General features: G+C 46.1%; 1 protein-coding gene across 7 annotated transcripts; it reads right to left on the bottom strand.

Annotated features, from left to right (window-relative positions):
• Positions 1 to 522: 522 nt before the first annotated feature.
• On the bottom strand, positions 523 to 21,471 carry ELMO2 (engulfment and cell motility 2). 7 transcript variants are annotated; one of them, XM_051633272.1, is made up of 23 exons: positions 21,195 to 21,471; positions 15,408 to 15,509; positions 14,716 to 14,838; positions 14,540 to 14,580; positions 13,962 to 14,034; positions 13,573 to 13,623; positions 12,441 to 12,622; positions 10,820 to 10,913; positions 10,411 to 10,562; positions 9,615 to 9,693; positions 8,983 to 9,018; positions 6,010 to 6,060; positions 5,555 to 5,677; positions 4,791 to 4,925; positions 4,258 to 4,362; positions 4,071 to 4,179; positions 3,290 to 3,426; positions 2,799 to 2,962; positions 2,606 to 2,718; positions 2,210 to 2,317; positions 1,801 to 1,883; positions 1,417 to 1,494; positions 523 to 868 (listed from the first exon to the last, which is right to left on the bottom strand). In XM_051633272.1, the coding sequence occupies exons 3-23, from the start codon at positions 14,791 to 14,793 to the stop codon at positions 668 to 670; spliced, it is 2,193 nt and encodes a 730-aa protein (XP_051489232.1). In that variant the 5' UTR covers positions 14,794 to 14,838; positions 15,408 to 15,509; positions 21,195 to 21,471; the 3' UTR covers positions 523 to 667. The 7 variants fall into 7 exon arrangements, with proteins under 7 accessions (XP_051489232.1, XP_051489227.1, XP_051489229.1 ...); XM_051633267.1 differs by having other exon boundaries at positions 10,820 to 10,919; XM_051633269.1 differs by lacking the exon at positions 21,195 to 21,471 and adding an exon at positions 20,526 to 20,722 and having other exon boundaries at positions 10,820 to 10,919.
• Positions 21,472 to 21,475: the final 4 nt, after the last annotated feature.

A 21,475-nucleotide genomic window follows, 5' to 3' on the forward strand; every position in this document is an offset into this window, starting at 1 on the left:
TTCCCCCGGGCCAGCGGCTCCTCCACGCTCCAACCAGCGTGTTCCGGCCAGGGAAGGCGGCCCGAGCCGGCCCAGGAACCCGCCGGCACACGCAGCTCCCGAGGAGCCCGAGGGCACCGGTGGGGCCAAATCTGCGCGGGACCCCCCTCAGCCCCCGCCCGCCCTACCTGCGGGGCCCGCCCGGGGGAGCGCGGCGCGGGGCCGCGGCGAGGGCCGCGCGGCGGGGATGAGCCGGGCGGGAAGGGGAAGCGCTGCGGGACCGGGAGCCGCCGCCCCGCGCCTCCATCAGCTCTTGCAGAAGGCGATGCCGACGGAGAAGCGGTAGCGCAGCAGCACCCGCGGCCGCGCAGCCCCCGGGCCGCGCCGGGCCCCGCCGGGACGGGGGGGCTGAGGGGGCGGCGGGGGGGCCGCGCGGGGGGGCGGGGCGCGCGCTGGGGAAGGGGCCGCGGCGCGGGGGGCGCGGGGGGCGGCGGAGACGCCCCGGGGCGGGTCCCGAGCGGAAGGAGGCGGCGGCACCGGGAGCAGCGCTACGTTCTTATTGTCACTCGTACAAAAGTCGCGCGGCGCCCCGGTCCCGCCCCGGCCCCGCCCGCGCCGCCGGTGCCCGCCGCGGGCACGAGCAGCCGCCGCGGGCACGAGCAGCCGCCGCGGGCACGAGCAGCCGCCGTCAGCCGTAGTGGTACACGAAGTCGTAGCTGCTCGGCTCCTTCGGGATGGGCGGCGGCGCCTCGGGGATCTGGATGTTCTCCAGGTCCAGGAGCCGCAGCTTCATCTCCATGCTCAGCAGGGTGTCCAGGTCACTTTTGGTCAGCTCGCTGGACATGTCCTTCCCCAGGAGCGCGTTGAGGCCATCGATCCAGATACAGTACTGCGGATAGAAGGGATGAAGTGACAGGTCGTGTGGAATCTCTCCCTCCATGCAAAAATTAAGAGATTCTCCTGCACAGTTCCAAAACAGGAATCACGGGAAGGAGTTAACCTACGGTGGAAAAAACCCAGCCCCCAAACAGCACCCACCGGGATCTCCAATGGAAATTAGAGGCCAAGGGGCAGCATGAGCCCGTGGCTCTAGGAGAGGGCCAAGGGTTTCTATTGTGCCATAGCAACTGGTTTAGACATCAGCCTCTTATAGAACAGGGAAATGGGAACAACTGGCTGCACAGGAGGAGAAAAAGTAACAGTGCAGGCTGAGGGAAACCAGTGTAGGGTTTGGGTTTGTTTGTTTTTTTTCTAAAAAAAGAGAAAGATAACTGAAAAAAATTTAAAAGGAAGAACCACATTAGGCATTGACACCATTTTCTAAGAATGAACCTGGGGAGAGACATCCCACTAAAGTCGTTAATGAGAAGCAACTGATCCTTCTTAATCTCTGAAGTTAATTGATTTATATTGTACTGCTTAATAGCTGTTTCTTACCTCATATTTATTAGGTGCAATGAAGTTCAAGGTCTCATCAGGATCATATAATATCGAGAAGGCCAATTCTAACACTTCCTGAATGGAAAAGGATCTTCACTCATCAACTGAACAAAACATCATAGCACCTTCTCCCTGTGAACCCCACAAGAGCAGCTGCCTCACTGCACCCCCCACACCCCCCAGGTCTGAGCAACTGCACAACCCGTAGCAGCACCGAGCAGCCACAGATGAGCACTAGGAAAAGGCCCAGATGTGAGGTGGGTTTTGCAAACTATACAGCATAGGAAGCCATTTGCTCCTGCTGCTTGCTTTCAGTCTTCAACTCTTCAATGCTACACAGTAACATTGAATATTACTTACAAGCAAAAAGGGAGCACTTACCTTACTCTGTTTCAGTGCACTTTTTTCCTTCATGTGTGGACAATCCTTGCCAGTGACAATGGCTTTGATGTCTGCAACTGGAACTAACAGTGAAAAAGTAAAACAAGAAATCTAACCACGAAAAGACAGAACTTTGTTTTTCCTTTGCAAATGAGCATCATTCCTGTTTCTGTAGCTTATTACTGCAGTTTTCCAAAACACATTACCAGTAACACATCCCTACAGTTGGCTGTTACAAGAAATACCAAGCAATTCCAAGACTCAAAGGATTTTGGCAAGGACCAAAAGTTTACCTCACCTCAGCTGGGGCTTCAACCACAGCTCTTTTTCTCTCGTCTCTAGGATGATACTCCTAACAGTTGAGGACAGAACATTGCACAGTGTGCTCGGAGCAGTAATTGGGACTTACTTTTTTCCTGTAAAGATTCAAAGGTGACTTCCCCTTGGGCATTATCTTCCAGATCTCCATAGTGTAGCACCTTGTGATTCAGAGCCAGGCGACAATACCAAAATCTTTCTGGAATACACATCAAGTAGACTAAGCTGAGCAAGACCATGCACTTAAGGTCCTACAGTCACTACACTCTAGTCTCTGCACCCAAGCTCTGTGCTGCCAGTTCCTCACACCTCATCCTGTTCATGAGGGCACAGCTAGATTCTTAGAAACATCTGTTCCATTCCAAACTACTGCCTGGTATAGACAGCCCAGGTAACCAGCTTTCCTTTCTGGCAACACGCCTGCTAATCCATTAAATCTTACTTGCTTAAAGTTCTTCATATGAAAAATCACAGTAGACACTGTTACCTTGTCTTCTGCGATTGCCAATTTTTCGAAAGCTACTTCCCTCACAAAGCCTGTTCAGGCGCTGTTGCTTTATCAGCTCCAAGATCTCAGGTTGGATTTTCTCTCTCAATTCCCTGGCAATCAAATATGGAAGAGTAAGCAGAAAACTGAGATAATGGCAAGAACAGAAGGCAACTTTTTGCTAGGCACTCACACAATAGGTGGTGACTGGAAGTCATCTTGGCTCATCCTCTCAGACTGGCGTAGTCGCAGAATCTCAGAATAGCTCAGGCTGCGCAGTTTGCTCTTGAACTGGTCCAAAGAGTTTGGTTTAGAGGGGAGAGCCCGTGTGATCTGTTCCCTCACAACCTGCATAACCTAAGGAAGTTGAGCAGCGAGAGAAGCAAGTCATATTCTTGCTATTTAATGGCATCAGAGAAGCAGGGCACAGATCAGTGGCAGCAAAGGACTGGCATGGAATAACTGGGGCCAGGGGTGTCAATGTACTAGTGACTTTGAAGATTCAGGAGAACAAAGAATGAGCTCAGGTCATACCAAATAAAACTTGAGCCATCTTCCCTTACAGCCCACATCAATGCCCTGTCATACCTTCTTGTGCCCTACTCTTTAAACAAGTGTACAGGCTGACAGAACACATGCTGTTCTGCAAAAGGTTCTACAAAAATACCACTTCTTCACTCTGACCTTATTAAAGTCTTCTGCTGTAGCCCTCATTTCTTTCCAGGTCTTGTTCAATAGCTGAATGCAGATGGCAAATAGCTCCTCAAATGCACGGTCATGGGTGAAAAACATGGGGTGATAGTCATTCCGGCCTTCATTGGCTTCAGGAAGAAAGAGAAACCACAACCATGTGAGCATATTGCACAAGAGCAACTAAGAGCAACTAAAATGCACTACAGCAACAGAAACATAAGGGTGTTACAACAGTATTAACTCAAAGAGATTAAGACAGTTCAGTGCTTTGTCTCCAGCCAGCCTACGCCAGGAATGGCAGCTATCCTGCTGCAAGCCTCTCTGACTCAAGTGCCCTTTTCATACTAGTCCCCCCAAATGACTGCTTGCAGTTGTTTCCCACTTTCCTTTGGCAGAATCTCTTATAGTGGTTAATTGTCTCAGAATGCTGTTTCAAAACTGTCAGAGCTTCTTCATTTTTCTCAAGTTCATTATGGTTTCTAGAGTGTTTTTTTTATACAGCACCCTGCTGAAGTTTCAGGAAGGTGAAGCCTTCCACTTGCGTCAGTTCTTCAGGAGAACCAGGGTGCACACACCAAAATGTATTCCTTTGATATTGGTATTATCACTGGGACATGGACGCTGCAACTCCAAGCTTCCCCTATCCTTACATGTCTGTAAGGCAGAAGTGAGATCAAGGTACAAGTGCTTGTAAAAGCTGGTCAGCCTGAAGGCTGCTTCCAGAAGTATCAGCCCAGCAACTTGGAAAGCTGGGATGATAAATGGTACTTACGGAGCTCCCCAACTTGCAGGATCTCACAAAGCATCCTGGTAAGCTCAATGGCACTGCGCCCAAAGGGACACTCGTGCTTATCTTCTCGACTGCTGTTCTCCAGAACAATCTACAGGAAGAGGATGCAACACACACTGAAAAGAGGTGCAGAGGTGTTGGAATCTGCAAAACCAGCAACTTCACTTACTCTGATATAGGTGTCCTGGTGAAATTTGGCCAAGTAGAGCATGTTGTCCAATGCCAGCATCCCTGGAGGAGTCTGAGTAAAATCCATGGCTGGATTGATGTGATTCTGTGAAGAGAGTGTGTAGAAAGAACCCAAACAAATAAGTCCAAAGAAATTGTGCGAGAAACTTTTCTGAATTAATTTTAAAACCACCTGTCCATCAAGCACTCCCTCACAGAGGTAACCTTGGACACCTGCTAACCGTGCTATCTGAACTTTCTAGAACAGAGGCTGATTCAAAATTCTTCTTAGAATGAATTTGTACATAAGTAAATATCTCCAGAGAATGTGCCGAGGGGCCCTGGCATTTAACCAACCAGCAAGTTCCTAACAATGTTCCCTGGCAGTTTGAGTGTAGCTGAATTTCTGAAACTCAGGTAGAGAAGTATGGTAAAGCAAACAGCTATTTCTGTTCCTTATTTCCCCACAACCCTGACTGAGATAGCTTTGATTCCCTTTATGTGCTTTACAGCCAGCACTCTCCAGATGCCTACAGTGAATCCCAGCATCTTGTAGTCCTTGGTGTACATGGCTTTGCGCTTTTCGGTTCCGCTGCCAGGGAGGGTGTTGCTGTCAGACTCTGCATCAAACGCAATTCTTCTCAGCTCAAATATGATGTCTCTCTGTGCCTGAAGGACAGAAAGCAGAGAAATGGTACAATGTGATCAATCACTAGGGCAGTATTTTCATGTAATGCACAGCTCCACCTCTCTCTCCAGAGCTCACACAGCGAATACAGAGATGCCAAAGGTCAGCAACACTACAGAAGAAGAGGCAACACATTTCAAAGTGGCAAGTTTCAGTATGCTGGGTAATGCAAAATATGTGTGTGCATTTTCCATTAACTTCCCTAAGTTTAGTTAAAGGCAATTTCTAGGCATTCAGATAATACTAAGGCATTTCTCAATTAAGACTACAATGCATCTAGGAACTGAATAACAAACAAGATAAAATTGCCCAGCTTCCTTGTATACTGCAAGAAAATAGATAAAATTATGTGCCCTCTGTATAGGTGGAGTTATCAGTTTGACAGCTGGCATCACACTGGTCAAAAAAGGAATATATAGCTTCCAGTGACCACCTGTATCTCTCAAAAGTCCCATAGCAAACAGCAGGATAGTCTGGAGTGTACCCTAATCTCAAGGATTACATTGTGAGTAGTGGGTTTGAAACTGCAAGTTCTGTGGAGCTAAGGAGCTCAGGAATAAGGCCTGTGTACATCCCATTCCATCAGATCTTACTCAGCTCTGATAGCCACCTGATCATTAGGATCCATCTTGGTCATCATTCTCTCTTCTAGGAGGTTAAAGGTCAGGACCTGCAGCACATACAGCTGATGTGCCATCTCTGTTTTAATCGGGCGGTTTCCTCTGATCACATGCTACAAAATAAAGGATAGGGTAGAAATGAAGTGAACACAAGCAAAAACTGAGGTATTAGGTGTAGGCATATGCCAGTCCACATTTACAACTCTGTACATGAAGATTCAGCTGTTTAACCTCCATATTCCATCACAGGCATAATGATAAAGCCCTGTAACAGCAGAAAGGAGTATCCTGGTAACTCTCTTTTGAACAAGTGGCTCCAAAACCACCTTTGACAGAGTTGCTTTTCTGGAAGTGCCCTGAGGGCAGCAGTACTTACACTCTGCAGAAGTGAAACCTCTATTGAGACAACATTGGGAAGTACTCTTGTAATTCCAGACATACTTACATTCAAGATTATAGACCTCAGGTGCTTCTGGGCAAATGCGTTAGCCATTTCCTGTTGTGGAATTCAGAGATGAAATAACATAAGTGAAATATAAACAAAAATCCCACCTTATGCAGAAAGGAGAGAGAACGAAACCTACAAACTGAAGATAGCACTGGCAAAGTGTGTTTTCTACAGTCTGTCAATTTAGCATGGCATCTCACCACAAAGCAAGCATCAAGTTGGGATGCAAGGGTCATCCTTACCATGGTGTAACTCAGGGATGGCTCCCCTACAAAACATCATTAATATGAAGAAGGGCACTAGTGTAGTCAAAGAACAGAAGAAAATTGAGCTTAACATCAGACATCTAATGATACTTCAATGTCAGGAGACATGTCAGCAGGAAGCATGCTGTGGGTTGCCCAGAAAAATCTGTCATCTACAAAAGGTTCCTTCAATTATGAATTCACAGGTTTCTATACTTAGGTCTACACCCCAGATAACAAGGACCAGAGGATGTAGTTTTCAGGTCTCCTCCCTCTCAAAACCTCTCCCTCCAAAATCTACATTTCCCATGTCTGAGTTCCTGAAGAGATGTTTAGAAGTCAGTTTAAGGACAATTTGCAGAAGCACTTCAGTTTACAAAAATAAAGGGTAAATAATGATCACGTTTAACAGGAAAGCGTCCAGTTTCATTCTTCACTGCTTGGCTTCCTTCCCCAGATGAGGAGGGTTTTCCAACCATCAAGTCATGATGACAGTCACAGCAGATGCAAGCATCTGCTGCAGACCTTCAGTTCTGGGACCAATTACACATGCACCTGCAAAAATATAACCTGTGCTCTCCTTGCAAACTGTGAAGATGCACTTCTAAAAATACCAACGATCTCATAATACCCGCTAGGAGAGTGGCACCAATGTTAATGTCAAGATGGAGTATTATCGGAAGTTTACTGTTAGAAGTAAAATCTTTGGTTAAGAAAAATTTGTCAGGCAATATATCATCTAGAAGAAGTCCAAAAGATCTCTTGCCAGTCCAAGATCTCTTCACACCCCTATGCAGTTCAAATTGAGAACTAGAAGCTGTGCAGTCTTAGATAACTGCATTCAATCAGCTGTACATTCTGAGCAATCCAAGGCACTTCCAACTGCTCATATCAACCCTGCTCTTGACAGGCTTTATAAGGAGTCTGGCAAAATGTGTATATTAACCTTATTCCAAGTCCCTATTATCACTTCTTCTGCTCCTAAAACAAGAAAGTGATATGCTGGCTGTAATGGCTGCAAGTTCAGCAGCCCTCGTACTACAACCAAAATGAGTCAGTGCATGACTGGAAAATACCTAAGCAGCATCTAGATGAAGTAGGAAGTGGTTTCAGACATAATACACTGCCCTGTGAGTTAATATTTTCACTACAATTTGTGAGATGCAGTACTGAGTATAGAACAAGGCCTGCTGTTAGGATTGGTTCATGCATGTAACACAAAGAATCCTCACTCTAAAGGACTTAGTTTGTACATGGGATGAAGTAACAGGTGACTGAAGCAGATAAACAGCAGGAAGGACAAAGACAATTAAACAATTCTAAATGGCATAGTAAGAAGCATGAGCACACACATAGCCTAACCACTGCTCAGGGATCTATGTTCTGCTGAGAGTCTAATAATGCCCCCTTTGCTGCTTGATGGGGTCACAGATTCATAGAATCATTTATCTTGGAAGAGACATCTTGAGATCATCTAGTCCAGCTCCCCTGGTTCAAGCAACATCAGAAAGAGCAGACTGCACAGGACGATGTCCAGTCAGGTTTTTAGTATCTCCACTGACAGAGACTCCACAATCTCTCTGGGTAACTTGTTCCAGTGTTTGACTGCCCTCTTGCTATTTTTGTTTGTTTGCCTTTTTGCATGTGTTCAGGTGAGATTTCCTGGGCTTTAAGTTGTGCCCATCACCCCCTGTCCTGTCAGCGGGCACTACAGAGAAGAGCTGGACTCTCTCCTCTTTATTCACTTCCATCAGATAATTATTGGTAAGACCCCCTCTGACCCTTCTCTTCTTGAGGCTGAGCAATCCCACATCCCTCTGCCTCTAATCATATGAAATATATTCCAGTCCCTTAATTGTCTTCATGGCCTTTTGTGGTCATGTGGGTTGTGTTCGAGGGTGGGGGGAAGAAAAAAAAGTGAAAGATCTCTTGGAATTTTGTTTGCTATGAAGTTTAGTATCTCGGCCAAATTACCAACAGAGGAGTATGTTCTTCTTTATTTTCATGTGTTAAGCACATCCATTAATTCTAGAAATTACGCAACATTAGCTGAGACCATAGTTTCCCCTCTGAAGGCACTGCATCCTTGGCAAAAGTGCATCATTCTCTGTGCCACCCAGAAAATCCAAAAAATGCACCAGAATCTCAGGATACAGAAGGTTCCAAATCAGCCTGTTAACAACAGTGGTGACTGCCTTGGAGATAACATGGGGAAAAACACATTATAGTAAAATTCCCATAAGGGAGAAGTCACAGATTAGGCAGAATGTTTGCTCTAGACACCAGTCGGCACTAAGTTTTGTGACTGCTCTTTACAAACAGCTCTACCTTTCGAAGGACGAAGCTGGATATGAAACTGTCATTAAGACAAGCAAAATTTGGGGCATAAACTCAGGATGTAGTAAGCTTAAGGAGATCCAGGCTGCTAAAGAACTGGTTCCAGCTTTAAAATTGGTTCACCTGGTCACTTTTATTGTATCAGTTTATTTTTATAATCATCTTTATAATCTTGTCTGCACAGTAAGTCATTCAGGACTTCTCCTACTGCATCTTCTCCTCTCCACCATCTGAGAACACCCCCATGAGTCCTCCCACCCTTCTTCCTGGGCTCACCCACAACCTGAGGACTGTGTGCATCATCTCTAAGATACTAGGAGGCATAACTGGAGAAAAGCTAACATGCCTACAGTTCCGCATGACCAGCCCCCAGGCTTGAGTTACTTACAGTGATGGGCAGGTCTAGTGGGTTAAGCAGCTTGTCCTGCCGGCAGAAAGCAAAAAAAGGCACAAAGAGAAGCAGACAGGATTTAGCTTGGAGTCCAGAAATAAGGCACAAATGGGGCACTAGAGAAGAAAGGCTTAACACACAATACAGACATATGCACATCTTGCATGTAGCTGAGACCTCGGGTGGTTCCTCAGAGCAGGACAGGCGTTTCATTCCTCACATTTGCCAGCAGGAATATGCCCCTATAACTTGGGAAAGGTATCTTTTTTGAGGAAGGGGGAGATGGGCTACTGATTTACTAAGAGCATACAACCCCAAGGACTCCACCCAGCCTACCTCTTCCATAAGGAATCAACTGTCTTTAAAAAAATGTCCATGCTGGACAGAGGATTACTTTGTCTCTCAAGACCTTTCAGATTCCTTTCTGAGCATCTCCTAAACATAGATATGCTGCTCCAGAACATGTTATTAATGGGATGGTACTTTTTCTCCCGTGTTGCCACACTGAAACAGCTATAAGTTCTTGGCAAGGCCCAAGGTCTGCCTTGCCCAGACAATGTAATTTCTGAGGCATAAACAGCCAGCTGTTAACCATTATTCAGATTTAAAGTAAAAAAGCAAGAACAAACCTGTCTCTTGTCCTCAGGTGCTTTCAGGAAGAGGGCATTGATCAGGGCAATGGCATATGTCTGAATCTCCTGGTTTGAGCTGCAGAAACAAAAATGGGAGGATCATAAGAGAATGATCATAAGAGAACAGGCAGCACAGAACATTACAGCTTGCTGCTTTGCCTGCACTGAAAGAATATTTACTACAGCTCTCTTGGATTTCAACGGACAAGCAGGATTCAGGTCATCTACCTTCATGCCATCCAACTCTTCATGAGACCTGCAAAAAGCTGACAGAAATTGCTTACCAATAGCTCCATTACTCAGAAGACAGTGCAGACTGCAGCCTAGCAGAGCTCAGGGTTCAGCACCACCAGTTTCTTTCCAATGCTGAAACTATCTCTGTGAAGCTGTCATACTGCAGTCCATTATATGGATACAGCTAAAAACTTATATGGAGCAAGTAATTTTGCTCCCTTATGTCAATGGAAGACACCAAACACAAATGGAACTAAGGAGGAAGCATGCCTCTTTATGGCATTCCATTCCAAACTCAATAGTCTGGCCCAGCTCACGTTTTATTATTTTCACTAAAAAGCTTCTTCAGGTAAAGGCTGCTAACTCCCTTCCTAGATCACACACAGTGCGTGGTTTCACTTGTGATGTTTTGAAGAAGCTTGCAAATGCCTGTCACACTTTTCAGTAATACTTCAAAAATAGCATCTTTAAGTGTTTGAAACACAGAGGCATGTATTTTCAAATGAACAGATATTAATGTAATGGATTTAAATCACACCACTGTTGAGTGAACACTCACACTTGCAGATGAGAAATGAGCTGCCCCACGGTGATCTCTTCTGCTATCTTCTGATACAGAGTCTGGCTGTTTAGCACCATGCTCTCTAGAATGGCGAGGGATCGCTGGAGGATGGAGACATCCACCATAGGCTGACTCACATACCCTGCAATCTAAAAACAGATGATCCAGCAGGTCAACAGATGCCTATCCAGAAAACCTTGTGGTGAGTGATACAAGCTAAGGGTGACGGGGCTCAGAAAGCTGGGTGCACTGTGCTCTCAGTGAGAAGTCAGCTTCTCAGAGTCATCTTGCTCTTCATGGAAGCTGCATTTAAGCATGAGAAGAAATCATCTTAAACGTCTAGAAAATTATAGATGATTCTATGACTCTGTGAAGTAGCATCCTTGCCTCCTTTACCTAAACTCACCTGTTTGATGAAGGTTATTGAGACCATGTCCCAGGAGACAATACCATGGTCCATGAGCTCCAAGAAGGCAGTCAGGGTGAAAGCCAACATCTCACTGTAACTGAGAAAATGAAGCATGCCATTACAAGAGACCTGGTAGCAAGAAAAAAGCCTGTTCAAGTTGAGTAAGTGAGAGAAGAGAAAAATGCAACCACCTCCACACACACAAAAAATCCTCAACCAGACAGAAGTTTCAAGATCAGAGAAAAACAAAGAAAAAATGAATTGTCATTCTGTAAATATGGGGACCTGGCTTTTAAACAAAATGAAAGAACAGCATGAACTGTGGAAAATTTAATACATAACCACAAGACATAAAGCTAAAAAAGATTGCGGGAAAGATCACAAAACATGCTGAAAACATATTAGTTGTTAATATATAAGAAAACAGAAAACATATAAATGTTCAGACAACACATTATCAAGACTTTAAAAGTGCTTTCAGTGAAACAAAACAACTACAGTGGAAAAGCCAAGTGAATTCTTTGCATCAGAGTTCACTGTGAATGTGCTTGGGGAAACTTTCAGAACAGAGTTTGTCTGGATTTTTTTCACGTGTTTTTGTCTTCAATATAGAAGAAAAGTTTTCAATTTTGTCATTTGAACATCACTAGAAGACATTCTGGAATAAGCCATTAAGACAATGATCTCCAGGACCAGATGATACTCACTGAAGAATCCCACAGGAACCATGGCAAAGCGAAACACTGCAGAACTACTTATTGTGCTCTGCAGAAAGTGGCAAACCTAACACCAGCTTTTAGAGAGGACTCAGGAATCTGACGGACACAGCAGACACTAGGTATGTGTAACCAGAAAGATAGGGGGAATCTATAATAAAAGCATAATACCACTAGAAGAAAAATAAACATTTAACATGGAAGAATTGCTCTGCCTTTTGTAGAGGGAAGTTACATTTCACATCTCTATGAGAAATGGGTTCATGTGGCAAGGTCTTGGTAGCAGAGCCTGGCTGGGGGGCCTCTGTGAGGAGAGGCTGGGGCTGCCCAGGCTGAGCAGCTCATCCCACACAGCTCCAAGATCAACTCAGATCTGGCCAGAGCTGAGCCCAGCAGTCAGGATGGTGGCACTTCTGTGGAAGCATTTTTAAGAAAGTGTAAAAAATGCTACACAGCAGCTGTGAGAGAGGAGTGAAAGAACATGGGAGGGGCTTGGTGGGCAGCTGGCAGCCAGCCGAGGTTAATCCACCACAATACTGAAGGTCTCTGAACAAATCAATAAGTCAGAATGAAAACAGTTAAGTACAACTTCTGGACTTCAAAGGGGATTTTTATGAAGTGCTTCATTAAAGTGTCTTAAAAAACCCCAAAACACTCAGCTGCTAAAGGGCAAAACCAAAAAGCACTTTCTTGCATTAACAACTGACTAAAAGACAAGAAATAAACGGTACAAATAAATTTTCCCACAACAGCACAGTAGTACTGGAAAGAGCTAAGAGCTAGAGGATGCACAGAAAGAATGATTAGCAGCCTGGAATGGCTGCCATAGTTACAGTGTGAATGGAGTATGACTTCAGCTTAGAAAAGGCATGATTAAGAGTCCTGGAATACAGGAAACTCACTGGGACAGAAGCTTGGTCCCGCTTTCCACAAGCCGTGTCAGCACCGTAATCCCTTCCATGTTGATGAACTCTGTGGCAAAGGTCACATCTGCTGAAAGTTTAGCCAGTTCCTTCATGGCATCCAGTCGGGCTTCCATACTGTGTGACTGGATCCTCTCCATCAGCTGGCGAGCTGCCCTAGACTGGGAGGAAAGAGGGATGACACCAGTTACAGACCAGTCACCTACAGAATCAGCATTCTGTCAGAAGTCCATGGGTGGAAAGAGACACCACAGCAAGGGTAGAGAGATACCAGCAATGACAAGATAAGTAGCAGCAGTCAACAAGTTAAGGTAGACTTTCAAAGGCTTCACTTGGCAACATTTACAGCCAAGCAGGAGGTCAGTAAAATGCTATTTTACATGTTAGAGGAAATGCTTGGTTTTCTTCTTGGTGAGGCAAGTGGAGGTGGATATAAAAATATAGTGAGACCATTAAGGAAACAGGATGTTAAGACAAATCTCTCATGGATTCAAAGAGAACCACAAGCTCATTTTGTGTATCCACACGACATTCTGTGAGATTTCTCAGACACAGGTCAATTACATCCTCTCTACCACCTCTTGCCCAGGTAACTTCTTCCTGCTCTGTTCACTCTCAGCTATATGCCATGACACTTGCACAAAGGTTTAAGAATTTCAATAAAATAGAAGCTGGAGCAAGTCTGCAAAAGACAGCTGTTGAGGTGACAACAGCAAGAACTCACTAGGAACAACCCCCTCTGCATCAAATTTGTCTCTTATTTTAATTTCTGCATTGATTCCCCAGTACTGTTCCTTTCTGACTGATGACACTAACTGCACTCATACTCTGAATGCGTCTGCTATGTTACAACATGCTGATCTAGGAAATGCAATAAAAATGTAGACTGGATTTATTTACAGAAAGTCCTGTGGGCAGAGCATCCCCCAAAAAAGATACACACCACAAACAAGAGGGAAAACAAGAGTGTGCACCTCATTGTGCGGAAAGGCCCACAACAAAGGTAAGACCCCTACATTTGGGGAGAAGGAGAAAGAAAAGCTGTGAGACAAGAAACATCCTGTCATATGAGGATAGCTATGGAAAAAAAGGGATGTGAGGAAGCATTTACCGGGGAAACTGCCAGCTGTAGGATAGTTCCATTCTTGATGTCACAACGAGTCTGAAAGAAAACATAAACTTTAAACTGCAGAAAAGCTGGGGGAGGGAAAGAATGCAACTGAACCTAGAGTGCTCACTGTATGCTCAAGTAAAGGAGCTCCTGTACCACACAACCCTACTGAGGATACTGAATTGAGCCACTGGGTCCTCGCACTCATGTGCACGCAGAGAGAGAAGTGCAAGGCTCCTGCTGAATGCCACCATTCCAGTCTGAGTCTATTTGATAGCAGAGATGCTGCTGCCCTCAAGGATTAGCAACAGTATTGTTTCATGATGCTCATCCAAGGCATTCTGCACTCTGGCCCAGGAGACCAGCAAGGTGCTTTCTCTCACACTGACCTGCTCCGTGATGTACAGCTGGGGACCATCGGCATAGCGCAGGGTGTAGTACTCAGGGTTTGGCAACGACCACCTGGCAGAGGAAGAAGGAGGACACATAAGCTTCTTAAGCTTCTTCCTCCTCTTTCTTCTGACTCTCAATTAGGAACAGGAGCTTGGTCCCATGAGGGTGGAAAATAACTTTTCAGCAAAGCTTTAACATGGGAAATTAGGTGTCCCAAAAGGACAGAAAACACCTTCCTCTTGAAGGGAGGATAGGACTTCAGCCTTCTCCAAGTCAAGCTCTGTGAAATGTCTGAAGAGGCCTGCACTTCAGCAACAGCAAGATGGGCTAGGCCTCAGAGACACCGGCCCTAGAGGCATACACATGCACACACTCAGAGCTGGAATAAAGATGCAAAGCCCTTGTTTTCTAGATCCTTTTCTTCCCAGTTTAAACCCTGGCCCATTCTATGGCCAAGACTGGCAGCAGGCAGCATGGATTGTGCTAGCAGCACACTGACAAGCAACAGAGATTTTCCACAAGATTTATAAGGGGGACAGACTTTCACCATAAAGGTTCCCAAAGAACTACTCACCCATCACAGACCTCCTTGATGATGGATGCAAGAGGCCTTTTCTAGAACAGAAAGAGAGAGTCCTCAGTAGTCACATTCCTCTCAAACAGAAATTAATACTGTCTATTTATATGCTCCCACATTCCAGTATCAAGGCTGTGGTGCATTTCCTCCCCCATCTGGTTACCAGGTCTCACCTGATCTATCTCCAGCAGTTGGGCATTGGCACCTGGCCACTCAACAGCTACTTTCACAATGTCCGAAGGTGGTGGCATTGCTCCAGTCTCCTCCAGGTGCCTTCACAACATACACTCCTGGGCCTGTTAAGAGGAAGGATAACAACCAGCTCTCTGAAAACTATTTCAGTTTTTACATTGCATCCAACTCCGAGTTTCAAAAAACTACATAAGATCAGCCTTACGGTTTGCTGGGCCTGCTAGGGACTAAACCTCAAAGATCAAGGCCTCATACTAAACCAGCACAGTGTAAAATTGTATGCCCAACCTTATCACCAAAGAAATACTTCGAGAGCTTGTTGGGGCACTCAGAGAAGGAGAGTCACTCTGATCAACAAAGCCCCATCGGCCACCCACTGTCTGTACTGCCAGGTTAGTTTACATGACTAGTAAAGCCACAGCTCCCTAAGATCTGTCTGTACATGAGGGGTCAAATGTACTGTTCAAGCAGCCTCCCTCCCATGGACCAGTGTTTATTGGTGCCCATTCATATTTCTCAGAGACCTTGACTCACTCAGGATACCCAAACCAGCTCCTAGGCAGCATAGCAGCAGCTAGCTTTATCCCATTTCCTTCCTCTAACATCATAAATCCAAAACATTAGTATCCAATACCAAAAAATAGTTAACTCAGCATTTGCTCTTGACATCTACCTTTCACTCCTTTATCTGGCTTAGAGCTTAAGCTTGTGTTGAGGGTTTGGTCCCAGACAGCTGTCAGACATGCTGGTTTGTGCTTCATCTGGTAGTAAGAAGCTGTAAAGAAATGTACTTGTTCAGTTCCTTTTTAACCCTCTCTTGGGTGGAGGGAGTAGCCCTGTTCTCTCCCAGAGCCACAAGGAGAAAGTCACCTGGGAGAAAGACAACCCTCCTCATCGGCAATTCTCAGGAACAAAGGCTTCAAGCTACCAAAAATGAAATCTGACCAGACACAGAAATAGCCCAGTCCTTAGGGACTTCGCCTGAGACTCATTTTCCAACATACCCTGAGTGAATCTATAAGCATCTGAAGAACAATTTCCCAGCTCCTATGGGAGCTCCTATTTCTCCTACTGGGGCAACCCAAACCCCTTTTCCCAGAATATAGATGAGACAGTGCTAAGCAGGGACACTGTTTTGTGATTAACAGTTTCCCAACTTCCTCAATCAACTGGAAAAGAAAGTCTTGAAGGGATATAAGCAGCCTTTGCAATTTTCCTGATGCAAGGCATGTAAAGAAGAGAGAACTTTCCATGGATCAGCAAAGACCAAGGAGCTGCAAAGATACCTGGTCCAGGAAACTGGACTAGGTGACTGTCCTGGAAAAGGGAACTTCTATGAAATTAGCTGGGTCTACCACAAAAGGCTGATATGCCTGGCCTGTATAAGATGCTGACCTAGAGATCCACTGATGATCTCAATTAATGAAGCTTATATGCCTCTTCATTCCCTCACAGAGATTAGCATCACTGCATGGAGAGAGATGAAAATGCACTAATGTTTCTCTGCATTTGTACACACATCTCCTCTCTCCAGTTGAGGCAGCTTCCTCACCTGGGAAAACAGAGTCCTACAACCTCCTAGTGCAGCCTTCTGAGATAGTCACAACATCATCATCGCTCCTGCCTTCTGGAATTGAGGATGATGGGTGCAAGTTTAGCATTTCTTTCAACCTCACCCTCATGGCTCCACCAAATCACAGATACTTGCTTTACCATGAAGGCACTCATTGGAGAGAGAAATCAGCCATTCCCCCATTAAAACAAGCATTGTTTACCATGAGAAGCTCTTTTGAGGCTGCCTTGTTCAATTTGCTCTATCATGTGTATGGTCTTTGCAGTTGCTGCAGGAATCAGGGAAGCCTGAACTCCAAAGCTACCTGGGGCTTCAGCTGACCCAAAAGGGAGACTGGCTTTGTGTGTGCACAGACATCATCCTCCTCCACTCCTATGACTGCCAGACTTTGTCTGCTCTACCATCCCAGCCCTTGGAAAGTATTTGGCAAGACAGAGCAGAATTTAATGATATTCTGAAATTGCACAGCTTTCCCCAGCTCACAGAGATTATTACAGTCAGTACTCTCCTTTTAGCATCAATCCCAAGAGCAGCTTATGTTTTCTTAAAACCCTTAAAATTACTCTAAGACTAAACATATCTCATGGCAGAAAACTGCCAGGTGGGATAGGTTCACCTTTGCCAGCTTCTTAAAATCACATCTCCAGCCCTTCAGATAAGCAGCACAGCATTAACTCAGCATTAACTAACATTTCAAGAAAGAGCTGGCATTGGAAAAGCAACAGACTCTGCCCCAGTCAGGCTGAGCAGGTCTCCAGGGTGATGTCAGAGAAGCATTTATATGATTCCTGTCTTACAAAATTGCAAGTTAGAGTCAAGCAGTTACACAAACACCACCAGATATTTTACTTTCTAATACCAAAGGAAAGACAACTAAACCTTCTCCCACTCACTCTGGATAAACAATCTAACACACTCATCTTCACAACAAACAGGAAAGTCTGTCCTTCAGAGAAGGCACATCAGGTAAAAAACTCCAGCTTGGACAAGGTGAGGCCCCTCAAAGGAAGACTGTCCATAGGAGAGCTCAGTTACATTAGTGTTTCAAAGACACCTTTGCAGCCACAGAGCTGGGCTAATTCACAAAGGAAAGCACCAAGCTCAAGCTGTCCAATGGAAACGCTGTTTCCAACCCCCAGAGCATGTGTTAACATACTCCACTTTCTTGACAGATTTTGATGATCAGTGTTTGATTCTCTCACTCCAAGACCGAAACCGACAATTTACTTTTTGCTAAGAGAGACACCTTAACTTTCAGCAAGTATGTTCTCAAGGGACCTCCAACCCTCAATGCATACACAGCTGCTGGTGCTATTTTCATACCCATTACAATCAGTAAGTTGGACTCTATTCCTTTCTTTTACACTCCTCCTGAAGCAGCTGGTATTCTTTTGTCCAAAGTATTAGCAATTCAGGCAATAGAGCATAAGGAACTCAGGACCAAAACAGCATCTTCCCTCATTGCATAAGCAAAACAAAGCTCTTAGGAATCTGCAAAAACACAGAAATGCTTTAAACCCAGATATATTTAGATGACTGCAGTCCTCTGTTCAGCACTTATTATTTGGGTTAGTATCTACAGCAAGCCTAACTATACCAGTTATCCTCAACTTGTTCACGAGTCAGTGCCAAATACTTGCTACTTCTGAGGATAGAAAAAGTCTGCCAAGCATGTCAGAAGGGTCCCTCCTGATTCTAAAAACCTGACTTTCTCTAACTTTCAAGTACAATGTAATAAAAGCACAAAGTAGAACCAAGACAGCTTGCTGACCCAATGTACTCTGTAGCATCAGCCACAACAATCAAGAGCTTACCCGATCTTTCTGTCTCACAAAGGCATAGATTAACCTAGTCAAACTATGGATTGGTCTTCCTCACTTCTTTTTCCTGAATTACACAGACAAATAAATAACAATTTAGACTTCCAAATGTCTTTTGCAGCAATAGCTCAAAACAGGGATAACTCACCAACTAACCCTTTAAGTACACTGAAGAAATTGCCAGTACACATGCAGTAGCACAGCTCTGTCCATATTCCCCAGAGAGAGTGCCCAACCTGCACAACACCCCCAGATCTGCGGGATATACAGGTTCCTATCCACGAAGTCCAGAAACAACGGGCAGTTCCCAAATGGCATGTGATTTCCACTCACTGTTCTCCATTCAGCAGCTAAAGCCTATGATGGCCTAAACACGAAGGCCTGAGAACTCTTTGTCACACAGCACGGGCAGATGCCACCCCCAGAGGCCAGGCTGGCAACAACCCAACAGGTAATTGCTTCTCCCACAAGTGAACTAACTCACAACTAAATCCATTCTAAATCCATTCAGTGCTCAAGGCATAGCAAATACACAGTGAAAAGGCAAGGCTCAAAGATTACTTCCTTAAGAACTGAATCTGCAACTCTTAACTAGTATGTCCATGAGTATATAGCATCTAAGTACCACTTGTCCCTTCAGCCTCTTACAGTATGGCCACAGTCTTTTATTTGTACTGCAACTTATACTGCAAGTTGCTACTGAAAAGTACAAGGAAACACGGTACTTCATATGCCAAAACAAAGACACCCAGATTACTATAGGTAGAAGCCTTCCCAAATCTCTTAACTGTCATCTCTCTTACAAAGAACACACATCATTTAGGGAGAGGAAGTTCACATCAAAACAAAAACATTGATATTATGGGAAATTCTGCAGAAATCATGGAATGATTTAGGTTGGAAAAGATCATTGAGTCCAACCATAAACCTTAAGGCTGCCAAGTCCACCACTAAACCATGTCCCTAAGTGCCATAAAAATATGAAAAAGTCTCCTGTTTCATAAGAGAAAGTACTGCAGAAGTTGGCCCATAGTTCCTAGAGGCAGTCTACCTGCAGCTCCCTTGATATCCTTGCCACTGGAAACAATAACAACTAAGTGTTATTACACTATCTTCATATCTCAAAAAAAAAGCTTTCAGCTGCATGCACACCCAGAAAACAACTTACCACCATGTGTTAGACTATTTCAGCCCCAAACTTCTCCCATAAATGAATACACACTCATGACTGGAAACCATGTTCCCTATTTCAATCAATATTCAGGGGACAGCATATACTCAGTGAAAGAAGCAGAGCTTACAGACTGTTTCTTTGCACAGCAGCACCATGGAACAGATATCACATAAGCCTATTGAGGAAGATTCAGACATCAAAATGAATTGGCTAAGCAGAACCCAGAGAAGTAGGAATTAAAAATTTTTTTTAAAGGTAGGAAACTCTTCAGGCAAGTCTCAGTCAAACAGCCCTTTCAAGGGCCTACACAGATGACTGGCCCAGCAGAAGCAGCTTTCCAGAAGAGGACAATGAAGACTGGACTACAAATACAAAGGGTACTTCAGGTCAGCCACGTAACTGTTGTCTGTTAAAAGCATTACTTGAAAATATTTCACTGTGTGTCTACAAACAAGCGAGATGACAAATATTAAATTTTACAACTGATATTTTGCAGTGCACCAGTGATATGTCTGATAAAACAACTGGCCTTGTGAAGAAGCACACACTGAAGTTTTGCATAATCATGATTATCAGTCACTTACGGGTCTCTCACAGCATATTCTTCTCAACAACAGCATGTAAGCAATTCTCACAGTTTTATACAGGGAGACAGCAGCCAAGCTGAAATATAGCGAAGATTAATTCACTCTGCTTCTGCAAAGTGAGTTCCTCTATACAAAGCAGTGGCTTAAGGGCAGCTGCTAGGCAGGGAGAAATCAGCAGAGCCACCAGTAACACACTACTCAAGAGCCTTCTGAGAAGCTGCAAGCTAAAACAACTAGAGCATTTTAAACAGAATTTCCCTATTCACAAACTGTCTTCTTTTCATTATGCATAGAGAACAAAGTGTGCTGCACACAGAATGAAAATCAGGAGCATGAAAGAACATTGGGTAAAAAAGAAATGCTGCCTGATAGAATCCCCGAGTTAACAAGCAAATAGCTGCAGCTTCTGAGACCTGTAGATGGGACAAACAATCTAGTTAGTTCTCAGCAAGTCCCCGATGGTGGCACCAACAGGCCAAACAAAAGGTGGGAGTGATGTCAGCAGACTGACCAACGGGACAAGCGTGCAGAGCAGCTCCCTTGGCCAAGCCGCATCGGGCAGCAGCCAGCAGAGTCCAACCTGAGGGTTATGTACAGCGTTCTATGTTACCTCACATAGCAAGCAAAGAAAACCTACTTCACTAGCGACATCAAAGAACCAGGAGGCTCCCATTCTCCGTGTCTAGGATCCTACATTCTTCCAAAGGCCTTGCACAGCTGCACCTTGGCTGGAAGCACCAAGCCTGTGTCACTGGACTATCCTCTTGCGCATTCCAACAGAGGTGGGCAGAGGCCATCGCTTCACGAAGACAGAAACTGATAGCCACAGGTGAAGGGAGAGCTGCCTTTTTATTTCTACTCGGTCAAGCGAGCTGAAAGCAGCCAGCCCGTCAGCAGCTCCCGAAGCGTGGGCCAAAACCCAGCCCGAGGCGCTGAAAGCTTCACTGACGAAGTGCGGTCCGTTCTGTGCCTCAGGTCCCCTCGGCTCCCAAGGGAGCGGCGACCCGCGCCCTCCCCGGGCAGCCTCCCGGCCCTACCGCGGCCCCTCCTCGGTCGCACAGGCGGGAGCCGGCGCGGCGGCCCCGGTGGCGGCGGCTCCGCGGCAGCTCCGGAGGCGGGCGCGGGGCGAGCCCGGCTCCCCGCGGCCGGCGACCCTAGGCCGGAGCCTCGCGGCGGGGCGGGCCGCCGGAGGGAAGGGCCGCGGCGCCCCAGCGGGCCCGGGCAAGCGGCCCCGGCGCCTCGCCCGCCAGCCCCGCACCCGGCTCCCCGCGGCCCCGCGCCCGCCCCCGCGCCGCCCCGCGCTCACCAGCCCCGCGGCTCCGCGCTCCGGCCCGGCAGCTCCGGCGGCCCCGCTGCGGCGCGGGCACTGGCCCCGCCAGCTGCCAATCACCCGCCCGCCCGCCGGTTGGGCCGCGGCGCGTCACGGGCCCGCAGCGCGCTGCCCTGGGAGCCGCGGCCGCGCCCCGAGCGGAGCGGAGCGAACGGCCCCGCGCGGCGGGTCAGGCCGAGCGCGCCTCTCGCCGCCGGGGCCGCCACCGGGGGCTCCCCGGGCCGTGGCGGGGCTGCAGGGCACGCGACACCGGCCCC

Source organism: Apus apus, chromosome 15 (genome assembly GCF_020740795.1).
Source record: "Apus apus isolate bApuApu2 chromosome 15, bApuApu2.pri.cur, whole genome shotgun sequence".
NCBI classification, from domain to species: Eukaryota; Metazoa; Chordata; class Aves; order Apodiformes; family Apodidae; genus Apus; species Apus apus.